Source organism: Lithobates pipiens, unplaced genomic scaffold, assembly GCF_037356315.1.
Source record: "Lithobates pipiens isolate NorthernLeopardFrog02 unplaced genomic scaffold, aLitPip1_a1.2 Scaffold_16, whole genome shotgun sequence".
NCBI lineage: Eukaryota > Metazoa > Chordata > Amphibia > Anura > Ranidae > Lithobates > Lithobates pipiens.
This window is the reverse complement of record NW_027507748.1, coordinates 316476205-316497407: the sequence shown is the minus strand read 5'-3', so window position 1 is coordinate 316497407 and position 21203 is coordinate 316476205. Positions and strand designations below refer to the sequence as shown.

General features: G+C 43.6%; 1 protein-coding gene across 3 annotated transcripts in view; it reads left to right on the top strand.

Annotated features, from left to right (window-relative positions):
• Window positions 1–21203, top strand: part of ADORA1 (adenosine A1 receptor) — a 189864-nt gene that overhangs the window by 79033 nt on the left and 89628 nt on the right. For 2 of the 3 annotated variants that reach the window (XM_077481656.1, XM_077481657.1), the window contains exon 3: window positions 2651–2752. The exons of the other annotated variant lie outside the window; for it this stretch is intronic. In XM_077481656.1, coding sequence (XP_077337782.1) covers window positions 2651–2752 — 102 coding nt within the window. The remainder of the gene's footprint in view (window positions 1–2650; window positions 2753–21203) is intronic. 3 annotated transcript variants of the gene reach the window in all.

Sequence of the window (21203 nt, the reverse complement as noted above, 5' to 3'; positions counted from 1 at the left end):
CATAAAGGCATTGTCCATGGCTTGAATGCTGTCCGTGATTCCTAGTCTCTTAAACGCCAACACTTGTGCCCTCAGGTGTATTTTCAGTCTGTTCCCTAGCCGCTGGTCCCTGCTCTGATCTTGGCTGTCCCCCTATTTATACTACAGGTGGGCCCACCAAAACCAAAAGCCCAAAAAAACGGAGCTGAAAATGTTTAACCCTTTCCCCCAGCCTGGGCTGGCTGCTAAATTATTAACATACACATTCCAACCTGCCTACACAATGGTTATTTGCATTGCTATGCCATTGAAAGTGAATGACAATGCATTGCAATTGACATTGTGTTTTACTATGTGGTTGTAGAGCACAGCACATTTTACTTTAAATGCATATGTGTGAATTGGCCCTAAAGTGGTTTCATTGTATCTGTTGAAAGTTTTTTTTTTTTTTTACTAACCTCTTTTTTACTTTGCTATGTTTACATTGCTACTCTTATTTTGCCGTGTACCGTATATACTCGAGTATAGGCCGACCCGAGTATAAGCCGAGGCCCCCAATTTACCCCCAAAAAACTGGGAAACCTATTGACTCGTGTATAAGCCGAGGGTGAGATATGCCTGTCCATCCCTGTGTGTGTGTCCATCCATCCATCCATCCCTGTGTGTGTGTGTGTCCATCCATCCCTGTGTGTGTGTGTGTCCATCCATCCATCCATCCCTGTGTGTGTGTCCATCCATCCATCCATCCCTGTGTGTGTGTGTGTCCATCCATCCATCCATCCATCCCTGTGTGTGTGTGTGTCCATCCGTGTGTGTGTGTGTGTGTGTGTGTGTGTGTGTGTGTGTGGCCTTGTGTGTCCAGCCTACCTGTGTCCCGAGCCTCCGTCCGGTCCCGAGCCTCCGTCCGGTCCCGTCCCGTCCCGAGCCTCCGTCCGGTCCCGTCCCGTCCCGTCCCGAGCCTCCGTCCGGTCCCGTCCCATCCCGAGCCTCCGTCCGGTCCCGTCCCGTCCCGAGACTCCGTCCGGTCCCGTCCCGTCCCGAGCCGAGCCTCCGTCCGGTCCCGTCCCAGGATCACCGCTCTTCGTCGGCGCCCATTCCCCTGTTCAAATGCCGCGCCTCCCTGTCTGTGATAGGCGGAACACAATTTCCCAGCAGCCTGTGTTCCGCCTATCACGGACATCGTCTCATCCTCGTCCGTAGTACGAGGATGAGACGATGTCCGTGATAGGCGGAACACAGGCTGCTGGGAAATTCAGTGTTCCGCCTATCACAGGCGAAGGCGGAGCCGGAGGCGCGGCTTTTGAATTATAGAATGGCCGCTGTCTGTCTGCTCGACACGCTGATCGAGCAGGCAGACAGCGATGACTCGAGTATAAGCCGAGGGGGGCACTTTCAGCCTCAAAAAAGAGGCTGAAAATCTCGGCTTATACTCGAGTATATACGGTATGTTTTTTTTCTTTTGTGGTTAGGTTATTTGTCACACGCTGTAGATTATGATTTTTTTCAAAGGTCCCCGAGAATCCCTGGGGCCATAGCAAACATAAGCTGCCTTTAAATCCTCTTGTTCAAGTGGATCTAAGTTTTAGACAAAACACAACCTGTACCCACCCACCTTCCCTTGTTCAATCATTTAAGCTAATAACAGCTATGTATTTGCCTGTCTGCAGTTTCAGGATCTGTGATCAGATGGCGCTAATTATTGGTTGACTCTGCCATCTACTGACCGCTTGTGCCCTGCCACCAGTTGGGGTGCCTCCATTAAGGGCACATGGGCGCCACCCCCCCCCCCTCCAGCCACCCCCCTATATGTATCATGGATAGATTTATACATTGCATAAATCTATCCATGGCCGACGCTGCCACTCCCTATTCAGGCGTCCAGACCCTTTTCGGATGCCGAGCGCCTGAATTACAGTGGCGGATGTTGTTTTGAAGCACCTGATTAGAGCCATATGCTCTAATAAGCTTCAAAAAAGGTGGATTGCGAGTGCAGAGCATTGCACTGGCAGTCCACTCAGATGTGTTAGAAAAGCAAATTAATATTAGTTTTTCTAACACTGAACCTCCTCTCAGCCAATCAGGAGGCATGGGTCTAATACCCGTCACCTGATTGGCTGAAGGCACAAGCGATCCCATTGGCTGCCTAGCAGAAGGCAAGAAGAGACGCACGGAGGACACAGGAGACACCGACTGACTCGCGCTACCTATCCCACAGCTCGCCACTGTCACCCGCTGCCTGACCTGCCACCACAATGGGATAAGTGCAGGGCAGACAGTGGGTGGGCAGGTGGGTGTCACAGTTAGCTGCATATGATTGACACAGTTGGCTGTATATGATGGGCACAGTTGGCTGCATATGATGGGCACAGTGGCTGTATATGATGGGCACAGTTGGCTGCATATGATGGGCACAGTGTCTGTATATGATGGGCACAGTTGGCTGCATATGATGGGCACAGTGGCTGCATTTGCTGGGCACAGTTGGCTACATATGATGGGGCACAGTTGGCTGCATATGATGGGCACAGTTGTCTGCATATGATGGGCACAGTTGTCTGCATATGATGGGTAAAGTTGGCTGCATATGATGGGCACAGTTGGCTGCATTTGATGGGCACAGTTGGCTGCATATGATGGCACAGTGAGGTTGCATTTGATGTTTTTGTTTCAGTATTTTTCAGTTCGTTTGTGCCCCCCCAAAAATTTTGAGCACCAGTCACCACTGCCTGCCACAACAGCTGGGCACAAGTAGGGGGATTGGAGCTGCTGACAGGTAAGGGCTCATTCAAACCATGTGCGTTGTGTGGTATTGCACAATAAAGTCAGTGCTCATTAAGAAAATGGTAATTTGGCTACTGCTGGTAAAAAAAAGTAATGTAAAAAAAAATTCAAAATGTATAAAATGCATGTCAGTGCAAGTGTGTTGAATCCAGTGTGTGTTAAAATTGGTTACATTGAGCCCTGGTTCACATTGATGCTACTTTGAAATCATGCAACTTCACTTGAAGTAGCGCAATTTCAAAGTAGCAAGGTCAGCACGATTTCAACTGCTACTTGATAGACATTTTTGTGGCTTCATGCATAGATGTCTATTGAAGTTGCACCTGAAATCGGCAAAAGTAGTGCAGGAACTACTTTTGCAAATTGGTGCGGTGCCGCAAAATCAGTGTTGCACCAATTGGAACAGTGCCATTGCTTCCAATAGGCTGCGACTTATCATGCGATTTGATCTCTCAAGTTGCATGACAAATCGCTCCAATGTGAACCTAGGCTTAAACTAGGATTTAGGTCCACTTGTGAAGGCATTTCAAATAGGATTAGAACCTAAGCAGAGAAAGTTGCAGTCTAAGCCTTGGGAATACTGCAATCATGTTTTAAAAATAGATGAAATAAACACAATCTTAAAATAACATCTCATTAAAAACACCAGTGCCCATTATGATGAGTCCTTATGCTCTACAGAAAAAATTGCACAAAACTGGTGTTCTGAAAAAAAAAATGTATTAAAGAGGTTAATATAAATTACAATAAATGGTTGTAGAGTTGAGGAATTCCATGGTAGTGTAAAGGGTCTCTTACTGGAAATTATGGAAAGGTAGAACGGGGAAATATATCTGACTTTTATTACATTCTTTCAGTTACTTGACCCAGACTATTGCTCATTGCGTTTTCCCACCTATAACTGGAAGATCTTGAATTACTTTTTATAGGAAAATTCAGAAATGGAATACGGTAACTGGATGACCCTTGGGATCACGGATAGCTGTAAATGATTTTTAATCTGCATTATATCTTGTTATGCCTTGTTGTACTTTTATAATCCGGTCAGATAAGGTCATGGGAAGTAGAGATTTCATGTGGGCCACAGACGAAAATATTCTAAATTTCTTTTGAAGTCTACATTATTCAGTTGGCCAATTCTGTAATTAGAACTAGAAGAAATAAAGACTGATATTGATACTGTTCCCATGTTAAGGAGTCCTTGCCAAGTGCTAAGGATATATCAATATATGGGCAAAAGGAGGCTTTCTAGGAAAAGCAAGATGGAATTATGAATTATTAAACTGCAAAAATAACCATATTTCGTGAATAATGTGTTATTACATTTACAAGAAGTGTTAAAATAATCAAATAAAATGGCTTTGTGTATTGAATAATGTAGTGATTAGGTTTGTTAGATCACACTCTAGTTATTATTATTATTATTATAATACAGGATTTATATAGCGCCGACAGTTTGCGCAGTGCTTTACAACAGTAGGGCAGACAGTACAATTACAATACAATTCAATGCAGGAAGAATCAAAGGGCCCTGCTCATTAGAGCTTACAATCTAGGAGGGAGGGTCAAGTGATATGAAAGGGTAATAACTGTAGGGGTGAGCTGATGAAGGAAATAAAAGAACAGTTGTTAGGCGGAGGCAGGGTAGGCTTCACTGAAAAGAAAAGTTTTCATGGATCACCTAAACATAGATAGATTTTGGAGATAGTCTGACAGATTGGGGTAGGATATCCCAGAGGATGGGAGAGGCTTGGGAGAAGTCCTGGAGGTGAATATGGGAGGAGGTGATGAGGGAGCTAGAGAGCAGGGGGTCTTGGGAGGAGCAAAGAGGACGATTAGGTTGGTATTTTGAGACTAGGTGAGTGATGTAGCTAGGGGCAAAGTTGTGGATGGTTTTGTAACTTATTGTTAGTATTTTGAATTTCATTCGTTGGGTGAGTGACAGCCAATGGATGGATTGGCAGAAAGGGGTAGCAGACGCTGAGTGGTTTGTAAGGTGGATGAGTTTGGCAGCAGTATTTATGGTGGACTGAAGGGGGGATAGTCTATTTAAAGGTAAGCCAATGAAGAGGGAGTTGCAGTAGTCGAGGCGACCGATAACCAGGGAATGAATCAGGAGCTTTGTGGTTTTATTGGTTAGGAAGGGACATAGGCTGGAGATGTTGCAGAGGTTGAGGCAGCAAGCTTTGGAAAGGAATTGCATGTGAGGCCGAAAGGATATTTCAGAGTCCAGGATAACACCTAGCACCCTGGAATGTAGGGATGGGTTGATGGTTGTGCCATTGCTCTTAACAGAGAAGTCAGGGGAAGAGGCATGTTGGGGAGGAAATATTATGAGCTCGGTTTTGGACAAGTTGAGTTTGCGGAAGTGTGTGACATCCAGACAGATATCTCTGTTAGTAAGTTAGTAACTCGTGAGGAGACTGATGGAGTGAGTTGAGGGGTGGAGAGATAAATTTGGGTGTTGTCAGCATAGAAATGATATTGAAAGCTGTGTGAGGCAATCAGCTGACCCAGGGAAGAGGTGTAGATTGAAAATAAGAGAGGTCCAAGAAGAGAATCTTCGGGGACCCCAACGGAGAAGGGAAGAGGAGAGGAGGGAGTAGAATAGTAAGTGGCACTAAAGGTGTGTTGGGATAAGTAGGATGAGAGCCACCGAAGAGCGCAGTCACGGAGACCAAGGGAGTTTTTTTGAGGAGGAGGGGGTGGTCAACTGTATCAAAGGCAGCTGAAAGGTCCAGAAGTAGTACAGAATAGTATCTGTTGGTGTTTGTGATTAGTAAGTTATTTGTGACTTTTAGAAGAGCAGTTTCTGTGGAGTGTTGAGGGTGAAATCCAGACTGAAGAGGATCAAGAAGGTTATTCTTTATGAGGTGGTCACACAGTTGGTTGTAGACCAGGAGTTCAAGGAGTTTAGAGGAAATAGGGAGCAAGGAGATAGGGCATAGATTGTTAAGGTGGTGATAAGAGAGGGGAAAAGGATTGTTGGAGAGGTTGCATGGACCCCATAGGTAGGAGAATACAAGGTTAAGGATGTTGCCATCAGAGTGAGTAGAAGCCTGTACCCATTGCTTCAGGTCAAATGAGGAGGTAAGACTTATGCCGCGTACACAAGATCGGAATTCTCGTCGGAAAAAGCTCTGATGTTTTTCCCGACGGAATTCCAATGGAATTTGGCTCAAGCTGTCTTGCCTACACATGGTCACATCAAATTCTGATTGTTTATAATGCAGTGATGTACAACACGTACAATGTGACTAGAAAAAGAAAGTTCAATAGCCAGTAGCCAATAGCTTCTGTCTCGTAGTTGAATCTGAGCATGCGTGATTTTTGGCGTGTCGGAATTGCATACACACGATCGTAATTACCTATAGAATGTTTAGAAGTAGCAGGAATATTTGTATTAACAGGGATTTAGAAGTCCATAAGAAGGATTGTGGGTATTTCAGAAGATAGAAATTAAAGTTGATAATGATCCAGGGGGATGGTAGATCGCAGCAATTCTTAGTTCTATTGGATCACTGTTTAAAGAGGACCTGCCACTTTCTGGTTTATGTTGGATTACTGGTTTACTTGTAAATAGGAACACTCATCACATTCTTGTTAAAATATACAGGGCCGTCTTTAAGGCAGGGCAAAAGGGGCAGCTGCCCTGGGCCCTGTCATTGTTGTGGGGCCCAAAGCAGCTGCCTCATACTTGCCAGCTATCCCAGTTTACATTTCCTTGTCCGTTGATGTTTTAGTCCTGTGCTGCTACTAATGCTGCCCAGCTCTGCCCTTTTGTTGTGTACAGATGACTCACCCGCAGACCCTGTGTTTACATGTAAATTGCCAGCATTCATATGTAAATAGCAGTGACATGCATATGTAAATAGCTGAGGCCAACTACATTGATATGTAAATAAAGGCAGCATTGATAGGTATATCATGCCCCCCTGCAGTGAGGAGAAGATGTGCTGTAACCTATAGCAACCAGTGAGCAGTATTACTGTACAGCAATCTCTAGCAGCCAATCAACAAGCAGAAATGTGCTGTAACCTCTAGCAACTAATCAGTGTGCCTTAAGGAGTGCTGTAACCTCTAGCAACCACTCAGTAAGCAGTAATGATATGCTGTAACCTCTGGCAACCAATCGCAATCGCTGCCTGATCTGATACAGTAAACTGATTTTAAGTCTAGCTGCTATTTATTGTATGTCTCAGAGAAGGTGGAGAGTGAAATTGCATGGAGGGAGGGGGGCCCTAAGAAATTTTTTGCAGAGGGTCCAATCAATATTAAAGACGGCCCTGAAAATATACTCTCCATCTTTAAAAATCATATGACTTTGAGCAAAGGAGAGTGAATTACCTTTGCTCATGCACTCTATTGCTCTGTGAATTTGCTTTCTCACGGAAAGACAAAAGGCAAAAACTGAAGTGCAAATTAACTAACCCGTAGCAATAATTCAGAAATTTCACTGAAATCAGATGAATAAAGGCTGAATGCTAATGGACTTTTTGTGCCTATTGCACTTTTGCTATGAGTTAGCCTCCATCCACTGGGTTTTTAATGGCATACATTTCCCAGAGAATATTGCCTGACGTGAATACTTTCATTCTCATGAAGTCAGTGCTACGGATCTCTTTATGATTATATAGCTCAGATGAGCCCATATAATGCTTTACAAACAATGGATGTTAGATCAGTGTAAAAACCTGCATTGTAAAATTTACCTATGCCCAAAAATCCTATACCTTTTTCTAGAGTGGTATACAAACAAGCCAAGAATAATTAATTTATAAGTATATTTATTGATGTAGTTAAATGCAACAAACTAGTTCCTTTCAAATTTAGATATACTTTGTAATGAAGTCTAATTAACATTGTTCAGTTTTCTAGAGTATAGTTGCCTGATTCAGGTCAAATTATCCCATGAGCTGAAAAGTCAACCAGAAGTGTAATTATACAAGATAGGGCACCATTTTTTTAGGGCTCCCTAACCTCTATGTTAAATGCTTATATGTCTAATTACTGCTGTCTATTTAACCCCTACATAGCTCTTTTTTTCCAGTCCTTGCAAGAGATGCTTAAAGTGATTGTAAAAGCTATTTATTTATTTTTTAGTTAACAATAACAAACATGTTATACTTGCCTGCCCTATGTAATGGTTTTGCACAGAGCAGCCCAGATTCTCCTCTTCTAGGGTCCCTATTCGGCTCTCCTGGCCCCTCCCTCCTGTTGAGTGCTCCCACAGCAAGCAGCTTTCAGACACAGAGCCTCGGCCCGACCCTGCCCCCTTTCTCTCCCGATTGGCTGACTGACTTTGATTGAATGACGCCGCACTGCGGGCAGCCGAGATAATCCTGCAACATCACTGGATCTAGAGGGACCTCAGGTACATATTAGGGGGGCTGCTGCACACAGAAGGCTTTTTATCCTAATGCATAGAATGCATCAAAGTGGATGTAAACGAAATTCATGATATTTGAGCTGGGCACATATATCTGCAGTGTTTTCTTATCTCTCTTCAAAATGCTATGTCCCGTAGCTGTCTCCTGCCCCGTTCTTCTGTTATCGGCCTGATAACTCCTGACAAGTTCTCTGTCACATATGATAAAAGCAACTGGAGTTTTGTGTTGGGGAGATTGCTATAAATAGTGTAGCGCCAGCTCCTGAAGAGCACGTGCTATGTGTTTTTGAAATTTAAAGTTACCCTTAAACCGCAGTTTGGTTTGGGTTTGATTACTCAAAATTTTGACCTCAGCATCAGTCTGACTGGACTGCCGGGTGTTCTGCCTAGCCAAAGGTGGTGCTGTCACTTGCGGCAGGCATGGAAACACAGTCCAGTTGGGCGCATTAAGGTTGCTTTCTCTCAGAACCAGCCCAGCGGGAGTGTCACTCTTGCTGTGTCTTCTGGGAGAGGGTACTTAAGGTGCGGATGTCACATGTTTCGGGGTTTCGGTCCAGAAGTATGTTCTGACTACATGGTCCTGGTCCTCCTGACCAGCCCCCAGGACTTCCATGGCATTGGGTGCGGATCCACCCGACTTTACGCCTCGGGGCTAGCTAGCCCGAGGCGAGGAAACTGAAAGGAGGATTCGGAGGTGGTCCAGTGCCGTCTCAGTTAGTGGAGAGGCTCAGCAACTGTGAAGTTATCCAGGGGAGGACTCTTCAGGAGAAGGCCACGCAAGTCTGGAAAGCTGAAGAACCTAAGTGAATTCAATCTTGTGCGGTATTGCCAGACTGGCTGCAAGATATTGGTACCATACAAGTGTTCTACAAACTTTCAAGTTTCCCTCACGTGTTCTATACCAAATTCTGAGGCAGAGACTTATTCCTGACTCGAGTACCCTGTTGGCTGCTAGGGATGGTGAGAGAAGGACTATCCAATTAGGGTGAGAATCCAGTAGTGAATGGCTATTCTCTGGATTTATTCAAAGTGAGAGACTGTTTCATACTGATTTTAACATTAAGAGTACCTGGACTTTTCACCTAAACCCTCTGATCCTATACTGAGAGACTGTTTGTTAACTACTTTTTTGCAAATAAAAATCCCTTTAAGTGGATCTGTCGTCAGTCTCTACAGTTCTTGGGCCATCTACCTCAGGAAACCCCTAGACGCATACGAGGTGAAGAAGGTAACGGTAGGCCCCATAAATTCAGCCACTCCTTCGGGGGTCAGTGCTACAATAGATTAGCACTGAGCTGAACAATTCAACAAAGAGCTGAAAGTCTCTACCTATGAGGAGAGGGGGGTGTGTGTCTTTCCTCTAGTCAGCTGTCTTGGCTGTATTCCCAGGCTTCACTGTAGTGTTAAACAGGAAGAGAAAATCTCCTAACACGATGTGCACTTTCTAAACAGTAAATACAGATGAAGACAGCAGATATACATCCCTGTGTATCATCTAAGGCTGTTCACTTCACTGGGTATATGTGAGGGTTTACATCCACTTAAGATAAAAAAAACTTCTGCTTTTCAACCTCTTTAATTCTCTCACATCAATTGTAAATGTTGGTCTTTAGGATGGCCATAGGCATGTGCATAATTGAGGACATCAGGCTGGAAGACTTTGGTCCACTTTCTTGTTCAATAATTTTTATTGTAGGTATATCAAAAATATACAGTAATACATATGCTCCTAGAAGGCCTCCTTTTCAAACAGGCATATCAAACCTAAATGAAACATATATGTATTTTGGGGAAAACCCCATAATTGCCCAGGTGGCCAGGACATTTTTGTCAATGATTCCTTAGTGGGTAGTCCTGGACACCAATAGGCAACTAAAGAGGGCTGAACAACCCATCAAAAGAAAAAGAGCAGAGAGCAAAACAGGAGCGAGAGGGAAAAGTAAAGTAAGGAGGAGAAAAGAGGGGTACGGACCCAGGGTCGCCTGAGACATCAGTTAGAGTCGACCCACGCTTGTCAGGGGAAAATCAGGGAGGGCATAAGTCAATCATGGTTCCCAGACCATGGTGTGTCGTGGAGAATACTAGACATCATTAAGCATCATGGCCATAAGACATCCCTCACTCCCTGTAAAGGGACTGTGAGTATCTTTCAGGCCTGGGCAATTGTCCTTTTGGCTGCTATGAACAAATAAGATGCCAGTTTTTGCTGACGAGCAAATAGGTCCGAAATTGGGCAATGCAATAAAACAAATTTAGCGTCCTTTCGGATATTTAAATGGAGCAACACTATAAGTCGGATTTGCTTGGGCAATACAGGCTGGAACCCAATACTAGCGCAACAACACTTTATACGCTGCCTCTAAGGTGGCAGTATTAAATGAACATTTAGCGATCAAAGGCCTTAATCCAAACATTGGTCCACTTTCACACATGCCTGTATCTGCAGGGACTTAAAGTGGAATTTGAAAGTATGTGAGCACCACAAACCAAAAACGCAATTTATTTCATTTTTAATATTCAAAGCAAACTCCTCCATCCATCCAGGTCCCCCATGATTTATTTTGCTGAAAATCACCCTGAAAAAGACCCTCCTAGCATTTCTAGCCTCGGCCATTTTGAATAAGGGCATATGATACATGTAGCATTTACTTCCTGGAATCCATCTGCCATTACTGTGATGAATCCCTAGAAAATCTTGTGCACGCATGGTACAATATACCAGTGGCGGAACTACCGCCATAGCAACACATGCGGGCGCTATGGGGCCCGCAGTCAAGTGGGGCCCGGTGAGGACAGGCGCCACGGCTCCGCGGGAGATAGCCGGCGGCTCCGCGGGAGGTCCGCGGGTAGTCCGCGGCTCCGCGGGTGGTCCGCGGGCGGCTCCGCGGGTAGTCCGCGGCTCCGCGGGTGGTCCGCGGGCGGCTCCGCGGGTAGTCCGCGGCTCCGCGGGTGGTCCGCGGGCGAGAGTGGGCGGTCCGCGGGTGGTCCACAGGCGGCTCAGTGAGTGAGAGCGGGCGGTCAGAGGATCCGTGGGAGGCGGATGAGAGTGGCCAGTTCGCTGGTGAGAGAGTGGGCTGGCCAATCAGGGAGCTGACAGGCGGGGAGCATAGAGATGACATCATCTCTGGCCGCCCTGCATCCCTGCAGTGCAGTTCCCCCCTCACTGGGCAGGCAGCCAGGAAGCAGAGAGCTGACATTATCTCTCTGCTGTCTGACTGATAATCTGCTGCCTGACTCTGTGACACAGCAGGAAAGTGGCAGAGCAAGTGACAATCCATAATGTGTGGCAGGCGACGTGGCAAGTGACAATCCGTAACGTGTGGCAGGTGACGTGGCAAGTGAAAATACATGACGTGGCAAATGACAATCCATAATGTGTGGCAGGCGACGTGGCAAGTGACAACCCGGGACGTGGCAAGTGACAATCCATAACGTGTGGCAGGTGACATGGCAAGTGACAACCTGGATGTGGCAAGTGACAATCCATAACATGTGGCAGGTGACGTGGCAAGTGAAAATCCGTGACGTGACAAGTGTCAATCCGTAATGTGTGGCAGGTGACGTGGCAAGTGACAACCCGGGACGTGCAAGTGACAATCCATAATGTATGGCAAGTGACAATCTAGGATGTGGCAAGTGACAATCTGTAATGACGTGGCAAGTGACAATTCGTAATGTGTGGCAGGTGACGTGGCAAGTGACAACCTGGATGTGGCAAGTGACAATCCGTAACATGTGGCAGGGGACGTAGCAAGTGAAAATCCGTGACGTGGCAAGTGACATTCCGTAATGTGTGGCAGGTGATGTGGCAAGTGACAATCCGTAATGTGTGGCAGGTGACGTGGCAAGTGACAACCCGGGACGTGGCAAGTGACAATCTAGGACGTGGCAAGTGACAATCCGTAATGTGTGGCAGGTAACGTGGCAAGTGACAATCCGGGATGTGGCAAGTGGACAATCCACAACATGTGGCAGGTGACATTCTGCAACGTGTGACAAGTGACAATCTGCATCTGGTGGCAGGCGATGTGGCAAGTGGACAATCCGCAACATGTAGCAGGTGATGTGACAAGTGACAATCCTTAATGTGTGGCAAGTGACAATCCAGGACGTGGCAAGTGACAATCCATAATGTGTGGCAAGTGATGTGGCAAGTGACAATCCAGGACGTGGCAAGTGACAATCCATAATGTGTGGCAAGTGACGTGGCAAGTGACAATCCAGGACGTGGCAAGTGACAATCCATAATGTGTGGCAAGTGATGTGGCAAGTGACAATCCAGGACGTGGCAAGTGACAATCCATAATGTTTAGCAAGTGACGTGGCAAGTGACAATCCAGGACGTGGCAAGTGACAATCCATAATGTGTGGCATAATGTGTGACTTATCTATCTTGGCAAGTGACAATCTGGGATGTGGCAAGTGGACAATCTGCAACATGTGGTAGGTGACATTCCGCAACCTGTGACAAGTTACAATCTGCATCTGGTGGCAGGCGATGATGGCAAGTGACACGCTCAGGGATCCCACTGATTTTGCATTATGGTGAGTTGAACTATTTCATTTTATATAACAGAACAGAAATTGGTTAGAAGGCCTGGAGGTCTGCAATGTGTTCCCTTCAGGGGCTGCATACAGTATAGTGCATACTTTGTTGTTCAAAATTAATATAAGCTGTTGCCTGGGTACTGTGCCACATGGGTGTGGTAGTCTGTTGTTCAATGGCATTAGTTCATTTTTTTTTTGATGGGGGGGGGGCCCATACAACATTTTGCTATGGGGCCCTGTGATTTCTAGTTACGCCCCTGCAATATACATTTAAATTTTGGAAGGTCAGTCATGCAGGTAGGAGGGCATGGTTAACTGAGGAAGCCCTTCAGCCCAGATGACAGAAAAAACAATGTCCATGACAACTCCTGGGAGGTATGACGACATTTTGGCCTAGGCCAAAAACAAGGAAGAAGCTTACGAAATGTTAAAAGGGTAAAAACAGTGTTTAAAACAAGTGAATATATTATAACTTCTTATCTATTTACAAACAGTGGCAGCATATGGATTACAAATAGCTCTTGTTGATTGAGAGAGGAATGTCCCTGCTTTAATAGAGGCAACAAAATCCTTGTCTGCTACACTGTGCTTTCTTCCTTTCTATTGGGGAATCCTTGTAATAAAAAGCTTATGACTGCTAAGACATAGCCCTAAACTAATGACACTGAAAGTTTCTTAGTAAACAAAAACATTGGAAAGATCTTAAGAGAATCTGCTAATCTATTTTGTAGGGCAGCTAGAAGGATGAACACTGGTAGTGTTTGTGTGAGTAGCCATTTAGTGACCATTTACTGGGCGGGACAAGATATGCAATATTGGAGATCCGTTATGTTGTATAATGATAGTCATTTGCAGAGTAGTAAAATGACAGTTATTTACTAGATAGGGCACTTTGTAATTACCATGTAGGGGAATGATAGTTAATTAGAACATAATTGTGCTAATTTACTCCCATAGGACTGTGTTTTTCTCCTATTTCCTGCCTAAGTACTGCTTTTTTCTATTTTAAGGAATGGTGAAAGCACATTTAGTTTGAAGAAATTAAAGATATTTGCTGAGGATGATGGCATCATTTTTACAGTAGGAAGATTTTACACTATGACCAGTTGATGTTGCAGTTTACCAAACCTTAAAGCTGGTGTCCATGTTTCTTGTAAATTTAAATAGTTCCTTTGGACCAAGCTGGTCATTATTTTAAAAGCCAGCAGCTGCAGTATTTGTAGCTGCTGGCTTTTAAAAAAAAAAACACGGCGGAACTCCCGGCGGACTCCCGCTTTAAGGAAAAGTGACAGAAAAGTGAGGCTCTCCGAAAAGCATAAACCTTTTTGTCTATAATTAGCACTTTTATTGAAAAATTATTAAAAAGTATACGGTACAATAACTGGCTAATGCGCGCTTATGGGCAGGATCAACAGGTCACTGTCCAAAATCATATGGGGATAAAGTGCAACTGATTGAGTCCTAATCACTGTCAGAACAAACACAGGTGGGGGGATCGAACACATAGCAAACATATATATAAACGTATACAAAAAACCTATAAGAAAGACACGTCCGGACGCCGGTGAAGTTGGTGTCAGTCCAAAATGACGCTAATAGTATGCACCAAGAGATCCAAAATAAGGATCAAATGCACTGCCACCAATTTCCCCGGGGGCTCGAACCAATTATAATGGAAAAGGTAGGGCTCAATGTCCAAAGATACTGTTATATTGGCAACAGTATTGCCTATTAGTTCAAAAGAGTAGTATAAGTCACTATATAGGTGCCGTGGTGCATTGAAAAGTTATTTCCTGTGCATCCATGTACCATATAATCATAAGGATGGAACTGTTCAAAAATAGTGCTTACACATCCGGTGATTGGAAACAGGTTGCGGTATACTCACAGAATTCGGATGTTCATCTATGCCTTTATTCAGGCATATATAGCATAACGTGAATGTTGTATCCTGTGGCTCAATGGCCGTATACCATATATTAGCTCCCTTTGCTGGCGGGGACCCACAGGTCATGTTTATCATCCAGCGTGTCTGTGCTCGTAGCCCAACTGGGGATCAGCGCAGTAGCGCCGTGTCCAGGTGGAAATGACGTCAAAAAGGTTTATGCTTTTCGGAGAGCCTCACTTTTCTGTCGCTTTTCCTTAAGTGACTTCTTATCTTCATGTTATAGTCTATTTAGAGGTTAGAAAGCATTAACAGTCTGAATTTAGGTACTTTTAACGCGTTTAGTAGGCATAGTTGTTACTATTATTATATACAGTACTACTTTAAGCCTTTAAGCTTTGTAAACAGGTGTGTGTTGTTTTTTGTTTTTGCCCCCCCCCCCCCCCCTCCATATTATATCCAAGGGTTGATGAGTAACTCCACTTTCGAGGAGAAAAACTAGGAAATAAAAAAAAATTATATAGCATATACAATTGTGGCTCAAGTCCTATTGTAAGTTAATATTAAAAATTACCCTTCCTTTTTAACCTGCAGCGCTGTCATTTTCTATAAAATGCAGTATTGCTACCTGGAGGTATTCTATACACAAATGTCCCCCAGAACCTTTCCTGCCTGTATGATTGGCTCACTGGTTTTCCCAGAAGTCTGCACGAAGATAACAAATCAGATTTCAGGCATCCCCTACAACAAAAATTTTATTTTTGGTGAGATGCTCTCAATAGGAAATCGTGTCTAAAGGGATGTAGATACTGCAATTGTCCTCATTAGGACCCTGTAGGTGCAGCAGCTGATTGATAATTCTGAAACCACTCCCATACAGATTCATGTTTCACATGGATACAGACAAACACAAAGTGATTTCTTCAGAATAACAAAAAGTAGGTTTCTGCAACAAAGTTTGTTAAAAATCCTTGTAATGTACATAGATCACCCAGAGGCGAATGCTGTTTTTTTTCTCAATAAAAGTGGAGTTACTCTTTAAAGTAAAAGCCATATTAATTGCCTTACAACTCCCCCTGGCCAGTTTCTGTGCTCTCCTCCTCTGCCCAAAGCTCCGGGTTGTGAGTATGGCCCTAGAGTTATTAGGTACAATACAGGGAAATTCAACCCTGTATTGTGCTTGTAGGGATGCATGAAAAAGGTGTACATATTTATCTTATTCCTCACTACAGCAGGGTGCCTCCAGCGCTGTGACAGAACTCCCACAGCCTGCTCTGTAAACCTGCAAATGACTCCGGTCCCACTCCAGCCTCCTCAGTAGATAACAGGGTTAATGTCCTTGTATTGTATGGGATGATGCAGAGGCTCCTTCCACAGAATGAAGCTGCGACCAGAGGAGGAGAGCACCGGAATGGGAACGTAAGGCAAGTACTATAGCCTGAACTTTAAAGTGGCTCTAAAGTATAGGTGTTTTTACCTTAATGCATTCCCTTCCAAAAACACCCTAATAACTATCTTTCCCTTCACCACTTACCTGACTCCTCTCATACTCCAGCACTGTGCCCATTTGCCATTGGCTCCTACTGCTGTTTGTCAAATTCTGTGAGGAGGTTGGAGATTGGAAGTTGGAGGTTGGAGGAGTGGAAGGAGGATAGGGGCCTCTGGGATTCCTGTGGGTGTATTTGTGTATGTGAGTCCCCCATCCTAACACTTGGATGCCTTCCCATTTCCTCCCTTTGTCCCCTTCTCTTAGCTTTCTCAGCTCTCCCTTTTTTTTTCTTTTTCCCCTCTTTATCCTTGCTCATGAGGGAGTTTCCAATGTAATGTGTTAAACAAAAGGCTGTTATATTGCAATATAATCATTAAAAATGTCTCATTCCACCTAGATGGCATTTATAGAAAGTCTGTATTGATAGCTCCTGATGAAGAGGACCTTGTCTGAGAAACGTATTGAGCTGTAAAAACTATTATAAGCAAATTACTGCAGTATTGAGGCTGGTTTTATGAAACTGTATTTTATTGTAGTCTGTTTTAAATGTGGACTGAATATTGTCTAATTTTAGGTAAATTTGAATAAATAATATATTCTGCGCTTTAAAAGTCCAGCGCCTACACTATAAGCCCTTGTACACACGGTCGGATATTCCGATGGACAATATCCGATAGGACCATGTTGTCGGATAATCCGACTGTGTGGAGGCTCCATCGGACTGTTTCTGTCGGAATATCCGACAGACAAAGTTTTAGAGCTGGGCTATAAAACTTTCCGACAACATGATCCGATTGGACTTTGTCCGATTGTGTGTAGAGAATTCCGATTGGACAAAGTGCCACGCATGCTCAGATCAAATTCCTAGACCAAAGCTATTGGCTGCCTGAACGTAGTCCTGTCGTAACGAATTAACGTCATCCCGTTGCGTACGGTCAGATTTTCCGACAACTTTGTCTGACCGTGTGTATGCAGCACAAGTTTCGGACAAAATCCTACAGATTTTGTTGTCGGAATGTCCGACCGTGTGTACAAGGGCTTAGTATAGTTTTGATGCATCAAGTTTAGGGATGTGGCACAGAAGTTGAGATGAATTATACTTCTGATTGAAAGCAGCGGAGAGAGGGGGGTGTGGAAGGTTGGCATGGCTGAATCCTGATGTGTGGGTTTATTGGTATACACACCCTGGCTTGGGAGCATGCGCCTGCATGGGTGCCCCCAGAGCACACAGCTTGCTATGGAGGCACCTACAGGAAAGAGAGAACAATGCTGCTGGGAACTACCAAGGAAGAGGTAAGGGACCAGCAGCACAGAGCAAAGTGTACATTTCTTTTTTGTATTATTTAATTAAAAAGAATTGTCTTTAGAACCATTTTAACCCCTAGACACAATGAGCAGTCAAACCATGCAGTACAGAAGGCCCCTCAAATCCTGGATTTGAATTTCAAATAGTGGTACTAAGCAGTCTTGAAAAATTTGTAAAAAAAGAGCAAAGAGCTCTACCTGATGACTACATATGAAAAGAATACATTTGTATGCAAAATCTAACCATAATAACTAGCAGAATTATTTTTAAAACTACTATACAATCCCTTTACAATGAAGACCGATAAAAGCATAATTCACCTTCATCAAAAAACTGCCTATGCAGATAAGGGGTATCTGTAGATTAAAACAAGCTGTGCCGCTCCATAGTTGAATAACCACATCTGTATTGGGGTGGGGGGGGGGGGGGGGGCATGTGAAGAGGCTTTAAGAACTCTTATGAATATGAAAAAATTTGAACTTTGATTTACTTGAATTCTGTGACATGTATTCACAATGCCCTGTGAACAGACATTGCTGTCACACATTTCACAGTGCCTGCCTTCTGAACTACAGAGGTGCTGAGAGGAGAAGCTTCAGAAGGAGGAATCAGTACAGGAATCATTTCTAGGCAGCAAGGTACCATGGGATATATAGTCCTTAGAAAATGCAAGTAAACAGCAAAGCATTACAGACAGAACTACACAAAATGAAAGGGTGTTTTTTCAAATAAGCTTATATTGGCTTTTCAAATAACAACCTTTTTTATTATTACAATGCAGATGTTATAAAATGAAAGTGAATACCTTAACATTGCTCATAGGGATTTTATTTAACCCGTCCCATATTGGTGCTTCTCCAAAATGTTATTGTGAACTTGGTTTGATTATTACTTGGTCTTCATAATGATATTAAAATACCTTCTTTAAAAAGCCCATGGCGTGCAAACACACCCAAAAAACTTCCACCCGGTGCATAAAAAAAGTGCACACACATAAAGAGTGAAACACTAAAAAGTGCAGACGGGTGCCTGATGTCCTCCAAAAGAAGGACCATACCCTGATCCCCCGGGGCGTTAGGCTCCAGACGGGGACTGAGGTACCAGACTCAACAAGTGGTCCCCGGACGAAACCGGAAGACCTCCTTTCCCCGGGAGGACTGCCGAAACAGAACCTCCTAGGTACTTGGTACTGTGGGGGCTTCCCCGAAGGTAGGCCCCCCCTCATGGAGATTGGACCAAGCCAGAAGGCCTATGTCCGCTCTCCCACAAGACATTCAGGATTGGTCTGAGGACCGACACCCTACTAATCAAAACGTGAAGTGACAAACAGTGACAAACACACACAAATAAAATAAATAAAAAGTGAGGAAGGCATAGTGAAGAGGAGAGTGAAAAGTGGCCATTGTGCAATACAATGACCGGCCCTCCGGCCAGGAATCAAAAATTCCTCTGGTCCTAGCCAAAAGGCCGGGCCCTAGAGGCAGGTGTAAAAAAAGCGTGTAATGGTGACGTGACCTAGGTGCCTAAATCAAAGTGCTGACGCATAATGATATTAAAATATACCCACTAGCAAATTCTGGGGCCCTTCAGAAATGGATGTATTTATTTATTTACTGTGACATTTTAATGGTGGGATTCCTTCAACTAATTGTGACTTCCTAATTTTTTTTTTTAAGATTATTTTTTTTTATGGAAAGGGATGGGGGTGATTAAATGGCTGCTAACCATTAGTTAGGCTCTTGTTAGCTAAGCATGATGGTCTTCAAGTACATATCCACAACAGCTTTGGCAGTCTGGTAAGACAGCTTCCAAACCACCCACCAGTGGACCACTGTGACTCAAGGAATGGTGGGCGGATCTAAGGATGTTTCTTCTCTTCAAACTGCATAAGACTAAATAGGCTGGCACTCTGTCCCCCAACACCCACCTTCCTACGACCTGCCACTGGGTATGATATTAAGAGCTGAAGAACTCGAGAAATTGCAGCTTCAAGGAAGAAAAAATATTTCAACAATACCACAGCATTTTGAGTCAATGATACATGCTCTTTATTAATAATGTAAAGAATTTGACTTTACTACTCCTGGAACATATTAGAAAATCTTTAGGAAATTGCAGGTAAGTCGCACGAAAATCACAGGTACTCCCGCACTGCAGCTAAACCACAGCACAGCAGTGTGAAAAAGCCCTTACATGGCTGCTTTCATTTGTATTTACTTCTGCCTAGACTAAGCCCTTGTACACACGGTCAGAGAATCCGTCGGAATGTGTCCTATCGGACCGTGTCGTCGGATAATCCGACTGTGTGTGGTATGCATTGGACTGATTCCGTCCGAATATCCGTCTGACCCAATTTTCCAACATGTTGGAAATATTTCCCGACCAACTGGGCCGGTCGGACATACTCCGATCATGTGTAGCGAATTTTGATCGGACCAAGTGCCACGCATGCTCAGATCAAATTCCTACATCAAAGCTATTGGCTACTAGCCTGAATGTAGTCCCATCGTAACGAAATTACGTCATCACGTTCTGAAAGATCGTATTTTTCGACAACTTAGTCCGACCGTGTGTATGCAACAGTTTCGGACACAATCCGTCGGACTAAATCCGACTGACAAAATCCGACGGATTTGGTTGGCAGAATCTCCGACTGTGTGTACAGGGGCTTAGGCTGGGCTAACATGGTTGAATTTTGAAAGAATTTTCTTTTGAAAATCAGAAAATTTGTGCGATTTCTGATCCGATGGTGCTAACATTGATTTCAAAATTCGACAAACCAAGCCTTCAATTTCTCCTAATGTTGCTACAGAAAAGCATTTTCTTTTCGATTACATTTCTTGCACAAATCTCCCATTATTGATTAGAAATTCATTAAATTTTTGAAAACTTTCCAACAGATTCGATGGGCGCATGAAAATCGTCTGTTGCTGCAGCCCGCTAATGGTGCGATATACGAACGAAAATTCTTAGATAAGATTTTCGAAAGAAAATTCTTTCAAAATTCGACCCATGTATGGCCTGCCTAAGGCTTCAAACTCCCAGTTATATTTAATTTATTGCCAAGTTATAGCACAAAAAAATGTGAAAAGTCCAAGGATGCTAAATGGAAATCACAGTATACTGTGCATCTGTCACCGACCAACTGAACATTAGAAAAATACAGTAGCTAAATTTTTTTTTTAGACATTTATAGCAAATCTGTTTAATTAATAGTGACATGTCCAAATCAAGTGAACTGAGAAGTAAAAAATAAGCTCAGCTTATTTTAACCCACGAATGTTAAAATTAAAAAAAAAAAAAAACAGCCTTAGCAGACATTCATCCTTCCATTTAGTTTATTTCAGTGGCATGCATCTTAGCCAATGTCAGATACTGTCTAGATCCTACTGTGATCACCTACAAAATGTCATTTCTGCTTTGGATGTAACCTTCTGCCCCTTTTTCTGTGTCATTCGCTTTTGAGAGATTGATCATGGGAATAGTTTAAGCTCAATAGCTGTTTATATAATGCGCAATATTAGGGATTAATGTTCAGAGGTGAAAAATGTAGCTGAAATGTTTTAGAAGTAATTGTTTTACACACACCAGTACATTTGAGATCTGAGTCTTCCTTAATATCAGAGTGGAGGAGGACTGTATGGATAGCTGCTAAGAATACAGAAAAGAAAATGATGCAATATCTCACTGGGGGGTGGGGGGGGGGGGATTGAGGTCAGACACAATTTTCAGCTGATGTTTACATTTATATATATATATATATATATATATATATATATATATATATATATATATATATATATATATATATTTGAACATATACCAT